The 20,957-nt window shown below is 49.1% G+C and overlaps 1 protein-coding gene across 2 annotated transcripts in view; it reads left to right on the top strand.

Annotated features, from left to right (window-relative positions):
• SLC16A2 (solute carrier family 16 member 2) overlaps window positions 1-20,957 on the top strand; it is a 107,356-nt gene that overhangs the window by 64,192 nt on the left and 22,207 nt on the right. For both annotated transcript variants that reach the window (XR_013483694.1, XM_020964536.2), the window contains exon 3: window positions 18,561-18,705. Coding sequence is in view for 1 of the 2 variants with exons in the window: in XM_020964536.2 (XP_020820195.1) it covers window positions 18,561-18,705 (145 nt within the window). In the remaining variant the exon portion in view is untranslated. The remainder of the gene's footprint in view (window positions 1-18,560; window positions 18,706-20,957) is intronic.

Here is a 20,957-nt window from a genome sequence, read left to right as displayed (position 1 = left end):
CTCCTCCTCTCCTAAAGGTACATAAAGCTTCCCAGCCCCAGGGGAAAGGGGAGGGGGTCATGAGGCTTGGCGCCCACCTCCCATGATGCCACATCTCTACCCCAGCCCTGCTGCAGCCTGGCCCTCCACTCTGAAAGTTCCACTTGAATCCAACCCGGTTTCCTCCTGCTAAACACCAAGACTCAACCCGTAATTAATCTTTAATGTCAAACGTTTCTTTCTGAAGGAGTTTGCCTTGGCAAGGCTGAGGACGCCCCCTCCAAAAAGCACATGTCTCAACAGACGGCGTCTGCTTTGCTTCTCTCTGCTCTCCCTCCCTAGAGCTTTGGATGCCTTCCTCCCCGCCCCCTTCCAAATCTCTCTCCAAGTGCCTGCTGCTCTGCCCAAACCTTCTCAGCACCAGGCATCACTGGAGACAGCTCCGAGCCCCCAGGCCATCCTCTGCTTCAGTCCCGTGGCCAGAGTGCTGGCCGAGATGGGATGCCACTGACTTCCAGGGTCCATTACCTCTCCCTCTCTCTCTTACACACACCTCAGACACCTTGGGAAAGTGTTGTCAAAGATGCAGAGATATCGTCATTCTTTTTAGTCTCTGATGTCTCTAGGCCCAAGACCCCCAGCAGTTTACAGCATAGCCCAGTTCATGAGACTCTCCCCAAGGATGCATAGAACCTTGAGGAGCACCAACAAAGATCCCTGGGAAAGCCCCAAAGGGTCTAGAAGGGCTCTCCTTCCCGCCAACATGGGCACCTCTGCAGCCACAGTACAAGGGTCAGTTTGAGAAACCAGGGCCTCACCTCACTGATTCGATCTGCAGCCTTGGGGTGGGGAAGAGGCAGATGCCATCACTGGGGCCATTGGCATGGCTACTGCCGCCCTCTCGAGCTGCCCCCAGTTTACGGATGCTCTGCTTCCTTGAATGACCTTTCAGTGGGTACCTGTGGCACCACTGTTTGATCTCTCAGCATAGATGTGCTGAGGTGGCGGAGTTAGAAGCTACTGGGCCCAGGCTTGGTGGCTCCTCCCTCCTTCCCCACCTTCAGCCTTTGTGATTGCTGTGCCTCATCACTTCCCACCAGCATCCCTGCCCCGACGTCAGAGCCTTCCCCTCTCACCAGGTGCATCTTAAAATAATGGATCCCCCTTTTCCTCCCCATCTCCATTCTCTGCCCTCCTAGACCAGTCAAGGCAAGAAGCCGCTGCCTCTGTCATGTCATGCTCTGGTCCTTAGACTCCAGGGCTCTCAGCAGAAGGAGAACAAGGATTTCTGGGATGTTTTTTGATGTTACCTCCCAATTTCTTTGGGGCCCTGAACACATTGGCAAGGCTACCCAAGCAAAACAGGCCCAGGCCTGAGAGTCTAGGATGTCTAGGAATTTCTTTACAACAGGCACACGGGGAGCCCCGCTGTTTACTTCATCTGCTGATCCCGACAGAATAATCCCTCTGAAGTAGACCCAACCCTTACAGAGCTTACCCTGTTGGAAGCATCTTAAGGTGTGGGGCCCAGAATTCTGGAGGAACAGAGCCTTTAGGGAAGGCAGGGAAGTGCAGTGGGAAGTGCCATTGCCTTGCTGGGGAGCTCCAGCAAGATGTTTCTCCTCTTTGGACTTCACCTGCCTCATCTAGGAGATGCTTCAGCTCAGATGTGCCGAAGTAGCCAGATGCAGTGGCAGGATGACCTGAGTCCCCGGCCACACTCTGCCATCTAACAGCTGTGTGACATCATACCTTTTCCCCTCAGTTTCCTCTTCTGTAAAATGAGGCCACTTTCCCTCCCCAGCTCAGGGTTCTGGTGAGGAAAGCACTTTGTAGGCCTCACGGGGCAATGAGTGAATGAAAAGGCATTTATTAAGTACTTCCTGTGGGCAAAGGGCTCATCATACCAAGGGCTCACCATCCCCGCTCTTGGGAACTCACATGATAGTGGGGTAGAGGACACACATAAAAGCTCTTTCAGCTGCAAGGCAAATGCCAAAGTCCTTTGGACCACATGGTACAGAGGAAAAGCAGATGGTAATGCTTCTTCTTTAATGTCATGGAAGGGTTAGTTATTATTATTAACATAGGGCTGATGGACAGGGAATGAGAAAGTACATCATACTGGGATCCAGAGGAGACTGGCAGTCCTAGCTCCTGGGGAGCCTCCAGGCCTGACCTTCTGCCTCTGGCTATAACGGGAGGCTAATGGACTCTCTTCTGGGCCCACCTCAATTCCATTCAATTTAACTTATTAAGCACCTACCATGTGGCATGTGCAATATATCCTGCCTTGATTCAAGAGCAAGAGAAGGACCCAAGGCCTTAGCATCATCCAGTGATTCAGCATCAAACACTGATGTGGTTTTATCAGTGGAAATGACCCTAAATACATCTTTGCTGTTGTTACCCTAAAGACCATGGGAACTTTCCATCAGCCTGCAGCTGAGCCCACCAAAGTGTTGTGTTCCCCAATAGAAAGTAAGGTCCTTGAGGGCAAGGACTGGATCCACTTTCCTCTTTGGATTCCTAGCGCTTGGCATAGTAAGTACTTAACATATGTTTTTTAAATTCATTCATTCATTCAAGTCCGAAGTGCCATGGGAGGAGGGACAGCCTTTTCAACTGATGCCGAACTACAAGGAAGGATTCCTGGACATTTGAGTTAAGTCTAGAAGACACAGACTGTAACTGGGCCATGGTAGGGAGTCTATTCCAAGTACAAGGGACCGTGTGAACAAAAGCAGAGATCAGAGAGAGTGGGACAAGAATGGCGAGTGTCCAGCTTGATGGGAATGTGGACTTTGTGAAGGAAAGGAATAGCACATAAGCGTGGACAGGTAGGCTGGAGCTAGATTGTGGAGAGCCTTGAATGCCAGAGTCAAGGGTGTCTAGATTTTGGTTAGCCTTTTTTTTTCAGTCGTGTACAACTCTTCGTGACTCCATTTGGGGCATCCTTGGCAAAGATACTGGACTGGTTTGCTACTTCCTTCACCAGCTCATTTTACATATGAGAAAACTGAGGCAAACAGGATGAAGTGACTTGCCCAGGGTCACACAGCTAGTAGGTATCTGAGGCCAGGTTTGATTTCAGGTTTTCCTGACTCCAGACCCAGTGCTCGAACCACTGCACCACCTAGCTGCCCTGGTTTCTAGATTACTTAAGTAGGTAATAGAAAGCTGGGGAAGGTTTCTGAGTAGAGACTAGCACAGTTAGAATAATGCAGGAAGATTACAAAGGTAGGAGTATGAAGGATGTATTGGAGAAAGATGCTCTTCTCATTCCTAGCACAACCAGAAGCCACTGTTTTGGGGGATGGATGTGGGTATGCTTAACTACATTTGTTCCTGCTTCCACCTCTTCCCTTCCACAGGCTGTTGTGCCCTAATGGAGGCCTAGTCCTGCCTTGTCCCCTGAAGGGCCTGAGCTGAGGCCTGTCTGGGGCCATGCAGGACAGTGTGCTGGGTGGGGGGGCAGGTGCCAGGGGCTGCAGTGAATCCCCTCTTCTCTCTGTAATCATTAATACTCAGGACAGAGTGAGCCATTGTGTAATGGCCAGTCAGCAACCCTGAACTGTAGGGAGGAGGTGTGTTTGTGAAGGGCCAGGGGGAGAAAGTTCATATCATGTGACTGCCTTGGTCAGGTTATGACCTGCCCTTGCCTGCCCTCCTGGGGACAATGACTAACCTACTGCAGGTTGGGTGATGGAGACAGGGTTAGCCAGGATAGAGCTGGTGGCACAAGCCAGTTGCTCCCCATCAGACATGAGGTGAGGGACCCAGCCCAGCTGAGTTCAGAGGGAACTCAAAGAGAGTCCACACTTTCCTGTCCTGACCCTACCCCATAATGGGTGCCTGTCTTGGCCTTGATGATATGTCTTAGGATCCCTGAGCAAAAAGCCTTAGACTGGAAAAATGGTCAACCCCAACCGGCCTCTCTATAATCCAGCTACACTGGTCTACTTAACTATTCCTTGCACAGGACCCTACATCTCCCATCTCTGTTCCTCTGCACAGCCTGTCTCTTATGCCTGGAATGAGGCTGATAAATATTTAACAACTGGCAAGTAAGTCCTTTAACCTCAATTTCGTCATCTGTAAAATGGGGCTAATAATAGCATCTACACTGCAGGATTGACGTGAGGATCGAATGAGATTATAGTCGTAGAGCACTTAACACATAAATGTTATCTATTCTTATTCATTTGTATGTTATGGTCATTTCTGTATTGATTGGGCTTGGGAAGAGGGCGGAGGAGGGCGTTATTGATTTGGTCTATGTGACAGAATTGTGGTGTAGTGGAAGGAACACCTCTGGGCCTCAGTTTACTCCTCTATAGAATGGGAGCTCTGGACTAGACACTCTCCAGCTCTTTGATCTATAGTCTAGGCTCTAAGGTCTCTTCCAGCTCTGTGTTCTATATTCTAAGGTTCCTTTGAGGTCTAATAGTCTATGTTCCAAGGTCCCTCCTAACCCTAAAATATGTTCTTAGACTCCATCCACTCACATTCTATCATCTAAGGTCCCTTCCAGCTCTGACATTATTTGTTCTGTGTTCTAGGTTTCTCTGAGGTCTAACATGCTATGTTCTAAGGTCCCTTTCATTATAACATTCTAACACCTGGAGAACACATGTGGTGGGTACACGGACATAAGGTACACACTTCTGGAATACATGCGGCCAGGGCATATACACTAATTGCCTGTGTGACCTTGGGCAAGTCTCTTGATTTCTCCGGGCCTGTTTCCTCATCTGTAAAACGAGGGAGTTAGATTAGCGGGCTTCTGAAGGCCCTTCCTCTTCCATATTTATGTGCCGTATGTGGGCAGTATGCATACATAGGACGGCACACGCATAGAGAACATGTGTAATAGAGGGGCAACTTATTTCTCTGATGCTTTGGAGTCGCCAAGGCTTCCAGTGATGCCCTCGCACTGTTTCCACCGAGCATTCTCCTTGGTATACCCAAGGCTCTATCCTGGGCCATTGAACAATGGGTTCAATGATCAGCTCTATGCAAATGATTGCCAGATCTATACAAGCCAGGCCTCAGGTCTTTCCTGAGCTCCAGTCCCACATCACCAACTGCCTGGATAGTCCACAGGCATCTCAAACTCAACATTCCCCAAGCAGAACTCACGATCTTTCCTCTCAATCCTCCCATGTTCCCAATTTCTCTATAAGTAGTGAGGCTACACCACCTTCCCAGTCACACAAGCTCAAAATCTAGGTGTCATTCTCAGTTCTTTACTCACACCCACCCCACATTTCCAAACTATTCCCAAGTCCTGTCATTCAGCTTTTGTAACTACTATCCTATAGACGCACGGGTATGTGGATGTGCATATACATACATGTGTATGTGTCTACATATGTATAAGTGTATACCCCCTTCTCTTCCCTCATATAGCCGCCACCCTACTAGAGACCCTCATTGCCTCATACCCGGTCTATCACAATAGCTGCTGGTTGGCTTTCCTGCCTCAAGTCTCTATCTACTATGATCCATCCTCCACTTAGCTGTCAAAGTGATTTTCCTAATGCTTGCCTCTGCACATGTCACCCCCACTATTCAATAAGCCATGACCCCCTAATTAATACCTCTAGGATCAAATCTAAAGTCCCCTGTTTGGTAAAGCCCTTCACAAGCTGACATTTTCCAGTCTTTCTAGTCTTCTTATACATTGCTCCCTCCATGCCCTCTACAATCCAGCTACATTGGTCCACTTAACTGTTGCTCACATAGGGCCCTACATCTCCCCTCTTTGTGCCTTTGCACAGGCTGTCTCTCATGCCTGGAAGCTCTCCCTCCTCACCTCCACCTCTTCCCCTGGCTTTCTTCAAGACTCTGTTCAAATTCTGTCTCCTGCAGGAGACCTTTCCCCAGTCTCCCCAGCCCTGACTTTGTAGCTACAAACGCCTTCCCTTCTGAGACTGCCATCCATCTAACTCCTCTGTATATATGTCGAATGGACTAAGTTACTTGCCCCAATTAGAAAGAGAGCGGCTTGGAAGCAGGGACTGTTTTTGCCTTTCTTTGTGTCCTCAGCACTTAACCACAGTGCCTTGTCCATAGTAAATGCTTAGTGACTGACTGGCTTGGAGTGGTGTGTGGTCTTTGCTGGGAAATGTTCTCTTAGTCTCATGGTGATTGCTTGATGCTGTTCTGTTGACCTGGCATTTGTGGGGCGCTCTCTGCTTCTGGCTTCTGGCTTCACTGGGGAACTCAACTGAGCTGTTACCAGCTCTCTTTTGGCGTAGAAGCCAGAAGCCTAAAATCCACTTCTTTTAATGAGGCAAGTCCTTTACATACCTAGTATCAGACTAGTGGGAAAAACTCAGCTGCTTTCTCTTTATAAAAAGAGAGAGATCTGGCAATTCCCGGCGGCTTGGCTGTAGTTGTCTCTTCTCAAGAAGAAGAGTTTTCTCCTCCAAGGACCAAGCTCTTTTGGAAACTCTGAACAGCTAGCCAGCCAGCTAAGTAGAACCTGAAGGAATTTAATTTGTCTTTGAATCTATTGGGCCTGGAACTGACTTGGAATCCATTGTGCCAGACATCTATCTGATTTAGGATTAGAAATTCCTAGTACCTCCCACTCAATTCCCTTATTGGAATCTTGTGCCCCCAAACCCATTTCAGGGAGATCTCTGCCAAAGAAACCCCACAAGAATTATCTGGGTCTGAGGCAGCTCAGTTTTTTCAACTCTCTGAGGTCCTTTTGTTTTCCAGGCAAACGGGGGAGAGCTAGAACAAAATTGCAGGTAGCTTTTTTTTTTCCTCTCTCAATGGAGGGGAAGGAGGTGGAAGGGAGAGAAAATAAATACTTGTTATCTGAAAAAAAATTTGTAAATTAAAAAAAAAATCTCAGATGGAGTCCTTCCTAAGCAATGTCTTATCTCCATCTACCTCAACCCTTTGTCCCCAGTTCCCACCTTTATTCTGTATATGTCGCCTGCAGCAAGGCTTTGAGCCACCCTCCATTTGTAAGACAGACTTCCGGAAACAGGAAGCTGTATGATCTAGCTCATAAAACTTTGTAATGAGAACCAGGAAACCTGAGTCTCACTCCTGGCTCTGCCATTAACTTTGTTGTGTGATCTTGGATGTCACCTCTCTGGGCCTCAATTTCCTCATCTGTAACATGGGGATGGCCACTTTTGTTGAGAGAATGTGAGATAATAGACATGAAAATACTTGGGCTTCTTTGAAGAAGGATGCCAAGTGAGTACAATCCTCTGTTCTGGTCTTTGTTGTATATGGAAATGTTCATGTTTGTTGATATTTAAGTCCATGATAAAAAGGATTTTTTTTAAGGGGCTATATGAACCTAAGCCATCACCCTCGTCATGGCTATTGTAGCTGATATTTCCATAGGGCGTAGTAGTTTACAAAATCTTTTCCTTCAACACCCCAGTGAGTTGGGCAGTGCAAAGATGATTGTCCCGACATTACTAACAGATGAGGAAATTGAGGGTCTGTGAGGGGAAGTGATTTGCCCGAGGTCACGCACGTGCTGAGGGGTGAAACTTGGGTCTTCTGACTGCTAGCCACAGCCACGCTTTCTTCCTCTGTAGAACGAGATGCACGGACTGGCTGAGCTCCCCACTACACCCCACTGCCTTCCAAAGGAAACATCCCCACCCCCCACGCCACCCCTGTGGGCCAGATTTGTCAAGTTTTGGCCACTCTGACTGTAATTACCTCATTAATCAATAAGAGACTTAGCCTAGGAGCTGAGTTGATGGGCTCCCATGTGGCTGCAGCATGTGGACTCCAAGCACCCTGGGAAGTATCTGAATGGCAGGTGCTCCCTGTCATAGGCTAGCTGGTCTTTGGCACCTGAAAGAAGGCCGAAGGCATTGAACAATTCCCTAAACCTCTTTCTTTTACCATAGGCCCTTTGCTATCCATCTCCAGAAATGGGCCTGTGATAACAGGCTTGGAAATACTGCTTTCCAGCAATCTTCATGCAGCCTGAAGCTCAGCAATGGAAACTGGCCCCTGCCCATTCAGTCAGTCAGTCAGTCAGTCAACGAGCGCTTATTAAGCACCAGTGAACATGCCAGGCACTGTCCGGTGGTCAGCCCAAGTTGCAGCCAAGGGGAGGACCTTCCTGGGTTTTTTCATCTGTAAAATGAGGTGATTGGACCAGATCACCACGGAAGGGCCTTTCAGCCCTGTACCCTCTGACTTTCTAGTAGGGGGCAGGGCATAGTTGAAGCCCTCTAACAAGGGCTAGTGATCAAAGCAGCTCTTCCTCGCTGATTGAGTGCCTCTGTCAAGTCTTGAACATGGCAACGTTTGGGGAGAGGGATCTGGGCTTTTGTCTTTGTGTAGGCTCAGCTCTGTCTCTGTGGCTCTCCAGTGAGCCTGAGGCAGGTGGTAAAATCTCTGCCCATCGCCAGAGGACTTGCTCCAGGGAAAGCTGAGAACTGATGCCTTTGCAATCCTTTCTTCCTTCCCATGCCAGGGTGTCTGTAGGTCACTGGGCTGCCCCAGGCCTTGCCCCAGTGAGCTCAGCTACTCCAAAGGCCCTGGGGGCCCACAGAGCTCAGGGAGCTCCAGGGTGTGGAGTCAGAGTGTTTCTGAGGGTGGTGACCTGCAGAGAGCACAGGGTACACAATCTTTTCTGGACTCCTAGAATGGAAACAGCACAACTAACTGGTCGTAACATTCCTCTGGTAACCCCCAAAACAGAGGGAAGGCCCACAGTCAACACTTAAGAAAGAAAAGGAATAATGATGGCTAACATTTATTTAGCACTCTAAGGTCTACAAAATGCTTTATATGTAATTATTTGTGAGGTAGATACTTTCAGTAATATTATTCCCATTTTACAGCTAAGAAAATTGAGGCTCAGAGCAGTGGGAGAACAGGCTGAAGGCTCATTCTTGGACTTGGAATCATAGGACGGTAGAGCTTGAAGACACTTTAGACACTTTAATCTGACCTCTTATTTGCTCCACGAGGGGATTCAGTGACTCACCTAAGGTCACACAGCTGGTAAATGGCAGGGCTGTTTCCTGGGTCCCAGGAGGAAATCAAGGAAAGTAAGACAAGCAAACGAGCAAGAAGAATTTGGGGAAGAGCTTTTGAGAGGAATCCTGACATCCCAGGGGCTGGGGGAAGCAGCGCCAAAGGAGCACCGGATTGGCGGGCCAGGTTTGGTTTGAATCTCACCTTTGCTGCTTACAGGATCTAGGGCACACTGCTGTTCTGATCTGAGCTTCATTTTCCTCTTCTGAAAGATGAGGATAATCAAGCTTGTCCCAGCTATTTCCCATGGCTCTGGTAAGGAAGGCCTCCAAGAGGCCTAGAATGGGGAATTGGTTTTAGTTTTATTAGCAGGCCAAGTAAGAAGAAAGCAGAGGACGGGAGTGCTTGCAGCCGGACAGTTGCCCTCTGGCAGTCCCTGTTATTCCTGGGGATTTGGGGTTTTGAAGGCTATTGTGGAAATGAAAGAAAGAAATTAGGTAACCAACCAGAACAGGCCTGTGTTCTGAGAGCGTGGGAGGAGAACATGGGGCTTCTGGGTCTATTAAATGAAGGGCTGCTGGGAGAATCCCATGGGATGATCGATGGGAGATTACTGGGAGTTCTTTGAAGAAAGGCTTGCTCCTAACGCAGCCCATCTCCTGAGTTCAGGGCTAGGATGGGGTCACAATTCTGAGGCTTCAGTGCGGAGAAGGTTTGGGGGCTTGGCCGGGCAGTCAAGCTCTGCCACTTACTAGCTGAGTGACCTTGGAAGAAATCCCTTGTGGGCTCTGGGCTGCCAGGAACACCACTCATCTAGTTGCAGAGAGGTCAATTTTCTGCTGTCCCGAAAAACCTCTTAATGATGAGGTGACCCAAAGTAGAATAGGCTGCCTTGGGAGACTGCAGATTTTCCCCTCAGCAGAGGTCTTAGAGCAGAGGCTAGACGCTAGCTCTTTGGGGAATAGGTATTGGTTGGGCTAGAAGGCCTGTGAAATCCCTTCTCATTCTGGGATTCAGGGATCCCTTCGCCAGTACAGATTATACTCCATCCCCTCTTCGTCCTATGTGATTCTTGCCCATTTCCCAGGAAATCCTCCATAGATCTCCCTCCTGGCCCCTCTCGCCAGCACATTCATCTCTCTTAAAGGCAGCATTCCAGCTAGCCATCTGTGGGCAATCATTCTTGCTATATGACCAGTTCACCACCTTGTGCAATCACACTTGTTCTTAAATACTTGACATTTTCTTGCCCCAAATTCATCATTGGTGATGGGCTCCAACCTCCTTATAAGCCACCATACAGTTGCATGGAGTCAGTCCAACACTGCTGTTGATCTTTCAGGGTTGTGTGGCATTCCCAGACTCACAACCACCCAGCATGAAATCGGGGTAAGAAAGGTGAGTTTCTACATCAAGAAGCAGCCGCCAAAAAGGCCGAGAGCAATGTACAGTTTTCCCCGTTTCCTCTCTTTCTCCTGTTGAGCTCAGGGCCTGGCCCACTGCCTGTTTGAAGTGTTTGTCTTCCATAGTTGCAGAGGCCAGCTAACTCAATGGGCCCCCATTCGGCTTCCTTTCAAAGGGGCTGCCACTAATTCTATGGAGCTTCCACTTGTAAGCAAGGGCATGCTCAGACACGTGTATACCCTGCTGGTCCTGGGCCAAAAATGTTTGGGAACCACGGTGCTTGACCTTCTTCATCCATTTGGTGTGGATAATGGAGTGGGCTGTTTTTGATTGACTATAGATCTCCCTGAGGAAGCTCAGGACAATTAGTACAGCACCACCTGTGATTAAGAATCTCCCACCCACACATGCAGAGAGTTAATTAATGCTCTCCAGCTGCAATGCAAGGAGCATATGGACTCGAGCTAGAAAGATCATGTAGCCCATTTTACAGATGGGACAACTGAGGACCATAAATGGGAAGAGACTTGCCTGAGGTCACAGAGGTAGTCACTGACTCAAAATCCAATGTTCTTTGTACAAGACCATGCTGCTTTTCAGGGTCACCAAGAATTCCATGATAAGTGCCATGGAAGTGGTAGAGATAGTAAATGGAACTATGGGATGGCAGGGAAGGGAGGCTTGGAGGCAGGGGGATGGCAACTATGACTTTGGGAAAGAGGCAGTTGTGGGAGCATAGGATGCTTGGGGATATGCCTGGGCCCACCATTAGCTCTCTCAGGACCTCTGGTCCTTCTTGGGTAAAATGGAGTCATTTGTAAGTGAGCCCTAAGGTCCCTCCCAACTTCGAACCACACAGTCCTTTGATGCTATCAGGCTGCTGGTCTGAGAAGAGCAAACTAGGCCTGTCCATCCCCTCTCATAGGGGAAGGAGGGGCCACTCATCACACATGCAGCTGCTGTGTATGGTGGGGGGGGGGGAGGGGAGAGCTGAGGAGGCGGGTCTGTTATCATAGCTGTTTCTACCTCCCAGCCTGGCAGACAGCGCCATTGCTGATGGTAGGCTGATGCTCCGAGAAATCGCCCCCGCTCCCACCCACTCCGCATTAGCAGAGCCCATCTGTTGCTGCCATTTCCCAGCTGGCCCTGGTGCAGTCCCAGGAATTGAGAGACTTCTTAAGGAAACTCTCCCTCTCCCACTCCCATCCCTCACAACTGGGGTTTGACAGGCCTAACTGCAGCCCTAACCAAGGCAGCATCCAGAGAGGAGAACTGGCCAGGGACTGGCCTTGGACAGACACAGCTTAGGGATGGATCTGAAGCACTATTTCCTGGAAGAGGGGCTAAGCTTGTTCAGGTTGGGCCCAGAGGACAGAACCAGGAGCACAGTTGGGAGGGGGGGCAGAGCTAAATTTGATGCAAGGAAGAACCCACTAACAATCATAGCTGTCCCAAAGTGAAATGGATGGGGGGGGGTGGCGGAGAGGCACAAAGGTAGTGAGTTCCCTATTACTAAAAGTATCCAAGCAGTGCCTGGATGACATTTGGTTGGGATGCCTTGGAAGGGATTCTCATTCAGGCATGGGTTGGACTAGATGCCCTAGAGGGCAGTGGGTATAGAAACGATTATTTAGCATCCACATAAGAAAATCTAATAACTGGAGCTGTCCAAGAATAGAATGGGCTACTTTGAGAGGTAATGAATTCCCTGTCTCTGGATGTATCCAGTTGGAGGCTGGATGAACATTTGTCTGGTATGTTACAGAATGGGATACCTATAGAGGCATGGATTGGACCTTATAACTCTGAAATGCTTTGTGCTGCTCTATTGTTTCTCCGTACTTTGGAGAATAGGAAGGGCCTTAAAACAGAGAACGGAGGATGAGAGAGCTGAAATGGAATTGGACAAAAGGCTTTAGAAATCATCTCTTCTAACACTTCCATTATACAGATGAAGAAATTGAGACCCAGAGAAGAAAGGTTTAGCATAGTACCTGGCACATAGTAGGCTCTTAATAAATGTTTATTGACTGATTAATGAAAATCCAAATACCCTCTCTTCCTAGCACAGTGGTCTTTCCCCTACACTTATTCAATTGGAGTTAATTCAATTTAACAATCATGTATTAAAGCACTAGGCAGGACGATTGGAAATGCAAAGACAAAAATGAAATAGTCCCTGCCCTCAAGGAGGTTACTTGTGTATGTGATAAACAAATATTAAACACAAAGCACATACAAAGTAATTTCAAGAGGGAGGACAGATTGGGACAGGCCCCCTGTAGGAAGGAGCGCCTGAGCCGTGCTCTGAAGGAAGTGAAGACTTCTGTGAGGTGGGGGTGGAAGAATCATTCATACAAAGTTAAGAATGATTCCAAGGTTTGGAAGCTGAGTGACAGGAAGAAGGGTGGTGCCGTCAATAGTAATGGGCAAGTTTGGAGAAGGAATGGATTTGGGAGGAAAGATTATGATTTGCCTTTGGAACGTGTTGAATTTGGTATGTCTACAGGATGTCCAAGTGATGTGTGATGTGTGGCTGGAGCTCAGGAGAGAGATTGGGTCTAGAGACAGACAGATAGAAAGATAAATTAGAGAGAGAGAGAGAGAGAGAGAGAGAGAGAGAGAGAGAGAGGAGAGAGAGAGAGAGAGAGAGAGAGAGAGAGAGAAGGAGAGAGAGAGGAGAGAGAGAGAGAGAGAGAGAGAGAGAGAGAGAGAGAGAGAGAGAGAGAGAGAGAAGAGAGAGAGAGAGAGAGAGAGAGAGAGAGAGAGAGAGATCTCAAAGTCATCTGCCTAGAAATAGTAATTGAACTCGTGGAAACTGATGAGCTCACCAAGGAGAAAGTGGAAAGAGAGGAGAGGAGGGCTGAGGGCAGGGCCTTGGGGGACATCTATACTTAATAAGCAGGAAGAAGAGAAGGATCCAGCAAAGGAGACTGAGGAGTGAGGAGGAGTCAAACCAAGATGGAAGTCAGTTGAAGAGAAAGTATTTCAGTACGAGGAGACAATGGGTAAACTGTGTCAAAAGCCTGGGAGAAGTCAAAAAGAAAGATTGGAGAAAGATCATGGGATTTAGCAGTTAAAAGATGCTTAATAAACTGGGAGAGAACACTCTCCCACACTGTTTGCGGAGGAGGTTTTGATTTCAACTGAGCTGGGAAGGGTGGCTGGCATGTAGATGAGTAGAAGGGGGAAATGAACAAGACTCGAAGGCCAATCAATCCAGGACATGCTAGGGGCCAATGAGGAGACTGCCCTGGATGAAGCAGAGGGAGTGACAAGGCAGCAGAACCAGATTGGAGGGGGAGGGGGGAAGAATCCTCAGTGCCAGGCCAGGGATTTGGGACTTGAGCCTATCTTCATGGGGAGCCATGGAAGGTTGAGTAGAGGCATCACACAATCAAAGTGGTCATCCACCGGGGGAGAATTGAAGCTCATATGGTAGGGCCTGTATGCTCAAGCCACTATTGCTGACATGAGGAACTTGCTACTGCCCATTCCACTTTGGGATGACTCTGTATCTTAGTCCCATGAGCCAAGAGAGAAGGAAACTCAACTCCAAGGTCTCTGTATGAAAGCCTGCTTGGCTCTGGGGCAGGACCCCTCCTCCTCACACCCCAGGTTTGAACCTGGAGCCCAGCAGCTGCTGGCAGGATGAGTTTAGGGAGAGCTGAGGGGGGGGGGAGTAGGGAGCAGAGAGCCTTCTCTTCTCTCCTACAGACCCCCAAAGCCCTCCCCCAACTCAGGAACACTCCATGCTCTGCCTTCCTGGACTCTTGCCAGATCCTCCCACAAGGCAGGAATTGAGGGGGAAGTGTTCTCCTCTAGCCTAGAGGATATTTGTCCACAGGAGGATTTCACAGATCTAGAATCCTGTCCAGCTCCTTCCACTGTGACTTGGGACAAATCACTTAGCCTCTGGCCTTCACCCTCCTCCTTTGAAAAAGAAGGGGGTTGGCCTCTAAGCTGCTCTAAAGCTCTCAAAGATCATCTAGTCCAACACTTCAGAGGAGGAAACTGAGGCCTGGAAAGGGAAAGCGACTTTGCCCAGGGTGACACAACTAGGAAATGGCAAAGGCAGGATTCAAACCCATGGCCTGTGACTCCTGACTCATGAACTCTCCACTACACCCTACCCCACTTCTTCTCCCAGGCTCAGAGTCCCAAGGATGACTCAAACACAAACTGAAAACTGAAGTCTTGGCCCCCCAGCCCATACCCATGGGCCCCAGAGGCCTATGGGTGGTTGTCATTCCTCTGGCAGGCCGTAGGCTGACTCCCTGCCCCAAGGCACTCCTCCCCCTGCCCCGGCCCCCCCCGCCACTATTTTCCAGGCCACCTGGAGACATCACGGCTGGCTTCGTCAGCTCCACTGGTCAGCGCCTGCGACTGGGGAGAGTGCGCAGGCGGAGGTTCTCCATCCCTCCTCCACCACCCTTGTAATCTCCCTGTGGCCCACCACGCAGCTGGGGGCGGGCCGGGGGGGAGGTTGGGGAGGCGGACATCGCTGGAAACACAGTGTCTACTTTCGGGCGGCGGCGCGGGGGCGGCCCCCCCCCCCCCCGAGCTGGGCGCAGCTGTTTCGGATGGCTGCACTTGGTGCCTGACCACTTAATCCTATTAGCTGTTCTTTCAGGACTGTGTGCACCTTGTTACTAAGCCTGGACCTTCGGACAGCGCTCTCCGGCCCCCAGCCCGCCCCCGCCCTAGTCCGCCTGCTCTCCCCCACTCCTTCCTTCCCTTGCCTCGGTCCCTCTCCCTCCTCCTTCCACTCTCTCTTCCTCCCCCTCTCCATTTTCTCTTTTTCTCTCTCCATCCCCTTCCATTCTCTTTTTCCATCTTTCCCCTCCCATTTTTTTCCTTCTCTTTCCCTCCCCCTCCTTCTCCATCTCTCTCTTCCTTTCCCTCTCCATTTTCTCTTTCTCCCTCCATCCCCTTCGATTCTCTCTTTTTTCCCTCCTTCGATTCTCTCTTTTTTCCCTCCTTCCCTTCCCATTCTTTTTTCCCCTCTCTCCCTCCTCCTCCCTTTCCATCTCTATTTTCCTCCCTGTCTCCTTCCGTCCTTCGTTCTCTGTTTCTCCCTCCCCCTCCCGGTCTGCCTCCCTTATCCTTGGCTTTTCTCCATTATTCCCTCCGTGAGCCCGAGCACCGGGCCCCCACTTACGACAGGAATGCTTTTGAATACATTGATTCCTGAAACCCTGTAATTAATTTGGAGTGGTCCTTTGGCGGCAGCCTGGTGGGGAGATGGAGGAGGGAGTCTTATCTCTCCCCTCCTGGATCCCTGAGATCTTTTCAGAGTGTCTCCCTAAAAAGTTCAAAGGCACTGGCTTTGGCCTGGGGGGGAGGGAGAGAGAGAGAGAGAGAGAGAGAGAGAGAGAGAGAGAGAGAGAGAGAGAGAGAGAGAGAGAGAGAGAGAGAGAGAGAGAAAGTGTGGTCACTGGAGTGAAAAGACTTTTGGGGCCTCTCCCCAGGCCAGGGGCCTGAGGCAGGGCTGCTAGGACATAGTGTTTCCCGGAGCCTTAATCAGCCCTAAGGAGTGAGAGAAAGGGGTACCTATGGAATGCAGACATTGGGTTAGCTCCAGCCAGGTTCCCCCTTTTTCCCTGACAACCCTCAGAGGACCTTGTTCCTGGGTCTAATGGGCCTGTGAAGAAGGGTCTCTTCTGAAGTACTTGGATGAAAGGGCTGGAGAGTGCATGTGTGTATATATTTATAGCTCATCCTCAAGACCTGAGGGGGAGGGGAGAGGGGAGAGGGAGAACTCCATAGGGCGGAACATTCATTCTCTAGGAATGAGGCCCTCTCTCAGGAATCGGTTGATGGGGGAGGGGGGGCTGGAAGTAACCAAGGATCATGTGATTTTGAACAAGAAGGAACCTTAAAGATCAGAATCTAGACTGCTCCTTTCATCTGACACTAAATGAAATAGAGGAACTGAGGCACAGAGAAGGGAAACCATTTATTTGCTCTGGATCACAGTTATCAAGTAGCAGAGTTGGGATTCAAATCTGGCCTCTGACTCTAAATCCAATGACCTTTGCACTCTAACAGGCAGAAGAATTTTTTTAAAGGTGCTTTTCTACCCAGTCAAACTTCCCATTGAAAATACATGTGTCATTTCAGAGCTGTCAAGAAAATCTTTGGAAATATGGATCCTTCAAAGGCTCCCCATCATTTATTAAAGTATCATTTCTTATTCTTGGCAGTCAAGACCCTTCACTATCTGGTTCTGCTCTCCCTAGCTCTTACTGCTCCCTTTCATGTATTAAGGTTCCAGCTAAGTTGGGACTCTTCTCCATCTCCCATCCTGGTTGTCATTTTACTCACATAGGTCCCCAGTGGAACTCATCCTACCACCTGTCCACGCCTGTTGAAGTTCTTCCTTCAAAACCCAACTCAGATGTCACCTCTTCCAAGAAGCCCTCTTTGACCCTCCCTCTCTAGCTAAAAGGGATCTTTCCCTCAGCTTTCTCATACCTATGGACACCCACCTCCATACTTCTGAGAGGAAGTATTGTAAAGTGAGGACTTGGGAGTCAGTAGGGTTGGAAAAGATGATCAATAAGGCTCCTTCCAGCTATAATACTCCAGGATTCTGGGGTTTCATGCTCCCTTGTCTCACTGTCCTTTGTGTCTGAGTTATTTGTGCCTTTCATACACTCAGCAAGCATGAACACCTACTATGTGCCAGCAACTGTGCTAGGTGCTCAGAACACCAAGTCCAGGCTCCTTTCCTCAAGGAGCTTACATTGGATTAGTGGTGAAAAATATACACAGAAAAATACGACATAGAAAAAGTAGGCACAAAGCAATCTTTGGGGTTGAGAGTGCTAGCAACCACAGACTCCACAGTAGGGTGTCTTAGTCATAAATCTGCTCTCCTCTGAATTTGGAGTGAATTGTGGGAAACAATGAAAAAACACAGATCAGGGGACTGTTTTTCCCAGCGTCATGGATGAGGTTACTCTGATAATCATTGCACTGTAGATAGAGACTGGAAAGGTCCATAGAGATCATTTAGTGCAACTCTCCAATTTTTATAGACAAGGAAATTAAGACCCTAAGAGAGGAAATGACTTACCTAAGACCACATGTTGAGAAAATATCAAAGACAAAACACAAATACAGTGAACTTTACATTAAACCAGTCTGCCCATTCTTTCTCCCACCTGGTCTCTCCAGTGGCCTACCATACATACTTACTGGCAAGATAGCCAGGCTAGGGCTAAGTGTACAAGGGGTAGCCAGGGAGCAGAGCCAAAGAAATTGGCCCTCATGGGCCTCCAGCTTAAGGCTGGCCTCATTCTCACCGACAGCATTCGCTAACCATTGGGTAATTTAGCCTGAGCATGATCCTGGGAAGGCCACCAGGAGGAGCAGAGTTTTGAGGGACCAGGAAGTAATCCCACTATTTCATTGTGTTTTGGTCATGGCTTAACCCAGCTCCTGCACCGGGCCTCATAATTTAGAGGAGATCGATCCTGATCTGTTACCTGACACTACGTAGTGTTTCTTGCTGCTGCTACTGCTGCTGCTGCAAACTTGGAACACATTCAGAGGAAAGTGGGAAGATAATTATAGGGCTGGCAATTAACCAAGGAGGAAAAGTTAAAGGAGCTAAGATTATGTAGCCTGGAGAAGAGAGAACTGGTAACGGTCTGAGGATTCCAAGCCCGAGGGAACCAGCCCTCTCATTTTTATAGTTATTTAATCTTTTCTGGCCTCAGTTTCTTCATTGACAAAATGAGGAGACTGAAAATGTAGATGATTTCTCAGGTTCCTTCCAGTTCCAAATCCCATGACCGCATGACTTTCCCACAGTCTTGAAACCGATCAAGTGCTGGAACAAGAGTTGAGCCGCTAGGTCTTCACATCCAAGGTCTTCATCATCCTTCCCAATGCACCACTTCTCTCTCCCCTGAAGGATTGATGGGAAAGGTCTTGGATGGAATACCCTGGTGGTTTGGGTTCCCAGTCCCTGGCAGCTGGAGCACCAGGACTCCACCCCCAACCCTGCCTCTAAGTCACCATGTGGCCTTGGGTAGGCCTCTCTGGGCTTTTGTCTCCTCGCCGTAGGGAGGCTGGGGGGAAGGGCAGGGAGGCCTGGGTGATATGGAAGACATTCTCAGAATTGTAGGTGATCAGCAGGCATTCAGCCAATCCAAGGGGTCCTCATTGTCCTTGGTGTCTCTGTGCAGCATGGGTTGGAGCCCTGGCAATGGGAATGATCTTCTTGTGTTCCCCCATCGTGAGCATCTTCACTGATCGGATGGGCTGCAGAATCCCAGCGACGGCCGGGGCAGCTGTCGCCTTCATCGGCCTCCTCACCAGTTCCTTCACCAAGTAAGACCATGGTTACCCAAGCCCAGTCCCCGTCGCTTCTCTCCCTGGTCAGTACCAGGAATCAGGATGGCTTTGGCTGAAGTTGGGGTGCCCGTCTTCCCTGGCCTTGTTTCTCCCATGAACCCTGACCTTTACATAGCTCTCAAATAATCCATTTCTCTGGTGCTTAATTTAAGGCTTATTAAAAAACTGGTCCTGTGAGGCAGCTAGTGCATGCATTATTATTCCCATTTTACAGATTAGAAAACTGAGGCTCAGACAGGTTAACTCTAACCTCTAGTACTCTTTGTACCATCCGACACCATGATAACACTCAAAACCCATACCGAGGGCTAAGAAGAGAGAAAGAAAAGGAGGTTTCCTTTTCTGATGGAGAGAATAGGACACATGGGACGAAAGGCTGACAGCCATTCTCATGTCCAGCACAAGGTGGCACCTCCCCTTTTCTGCCATCATGGGCATTACCTGGAGTGCCCAAGCAGTCAGTTGGTGGGAGGCAGGGGACAGGAAGCAGATTCACAGGATCATTGGGGTTTAGGGCCAGAAAGAGACCTTTCTCTAACCTTCTTTATGTAATGGACCCTTTGGGTAGCTTACTGATGTCTATGGACTCCCTTCTCAGAGGGGGTTTTAAATGCATAAAATAAACTACCTTGGGTTACAAAGGAAATCGATTACATTGGAATGCAGTTATTTACATTTCTAGATTAAGGACTCCCTATTCTAGTCGAAATCCCTTATTTTGCCCAAGAGAAAACTGAGGGCCTGCTCTGGCTAAGGTGACTTGTCCAGCCAGGCCACAGGAAGGCTGTAATTTCAACTTCAGAGCCAGGATTCTCTCCACTGGGCCACACTGCCTCCTCTAGGATGTCATTCCAGGTCATCAGAAAGCTCTTCTGAGATAGGGAGCCAGGAGACCATTCCTAGAGGAAACAGAGGCTCACCACGGAGTGTCCCAGGATCACACAGACAGCAAGTAACAGAGCCCCCATTGGAACCCAGTTTCTCTGCCTCCGATCCAGTTCTCAAGGGCAGGTCAGCCCTGGGAAGAGGTGAATTTACCTCAAGGCCCTTGTTTTCCTGGCTCCCCCCTCAGGTATCTTGAATTGCCGCCTACAGCCTGGATGATGTGAGTACAGGTAGAGCCAGATGTTTTCAGCAGGAGAGAGGAAGGGATGGGAATATTTAGCAGTATGCCCTGCTGGGATCAGGCCATAGAACCCATCTGCCCGACTCCTACTGAAGCACCAAATCCATGCTGAACAAGAGGCCTCTCTACCACACACCAGACAAGGAGGGAGGCCTTTCCACTGTTCAATAGCTCTCATTGGCTGGAAGTTTTTCCTTAGAACCAGCCTCTGGGACCTCTACCCACTGCTCTTCATTGGGCCCCCTGGGACCAAATAAACTGATGAAATCTAATTTCTTCTTTTTTATGGCAACCCTTCACCATCCTGGTTTGTCCTTCTCCTGTAGGAGCAATGACCCACCCCCACCCGAGGAGTCTGGATCAGTCCCCCATTAGATAGAGGTGCCTCCTGACTCACAAAGCCCTCCCTCTCCAGCGGGTATGAATGAGAAAGAAGTGAAGTCAACAGGTCTTTCCTCCAGTTGGGGAAAGTGGGGTTGTGGGGGGATTCTTTGTGTGGCCCATCACCCTCCATTGATCTGGGCAGATGTGAGAGTCATCCTGCCTGGAGATGGAGGGAATGGTGGCAGTGATACAAGAGAAAGGTGGGCAGAGCTGACTACCCAAAGACCATTGGAAGAGGTCATAGGGTAATAGGTATCATAGCCAGAAGGGATCAAGGAGATCACATAATCCAAACCCCTAAGTTTTCAGAGGAGAAAATTGAGGCCCAGATTGGGGAGGGGACTTGTCTAAGGTCACACAGGTAGGAAGCAACAGGCAAGATTTGAACTCAGCTGTCTAGACTCCAAATCCAGTGTTTTTGCCACTCTACCATACTGTCTTTCATCTCTCCATCCCAACCAATCTTTTTCCAGAATGGCACTTGGCATTGTTACTTGTAGCCTCAAGAATAGTCATTGCTTCTTTAAAAAAAAAAACATTTATTTTATGGTCCTGGGTCCTCTAAGGGTGAGCCAACTTTCTTTATGAGTCTAACATTTCCGGCCACCCACCCGAGCTCCCACCCGACATGCCAGCAAAACGAGGACTCAGCCAGCAAAAAGGGTTTGGCACCATCTCGTCAGATTGGGACAGAAAAAAGGGAAAAACCCCTGTGGTG

Source organism: Phascolarctos cinereus, unplaced genomic scaffold, assembly GCF_003287225.1.
Source record: "Phascolarctos cinereus isolate Bilbo 61053 unplaced genomic scaffold, phaCin_HiC Scaffold_8;HRSCAF=390, whole genome shotgun sequence".
In the NCBI taxonomy this organism is placed as follows: Eukaryota; Metazoa; Chordata; class Mammalia; order Diprotodontia; family Phascolarctidae; genus Phascolarctos; species Phascolarctos cinereus.
This window is presented reverse-complemented; position numbering and strand designations above follow the sequence as displayed.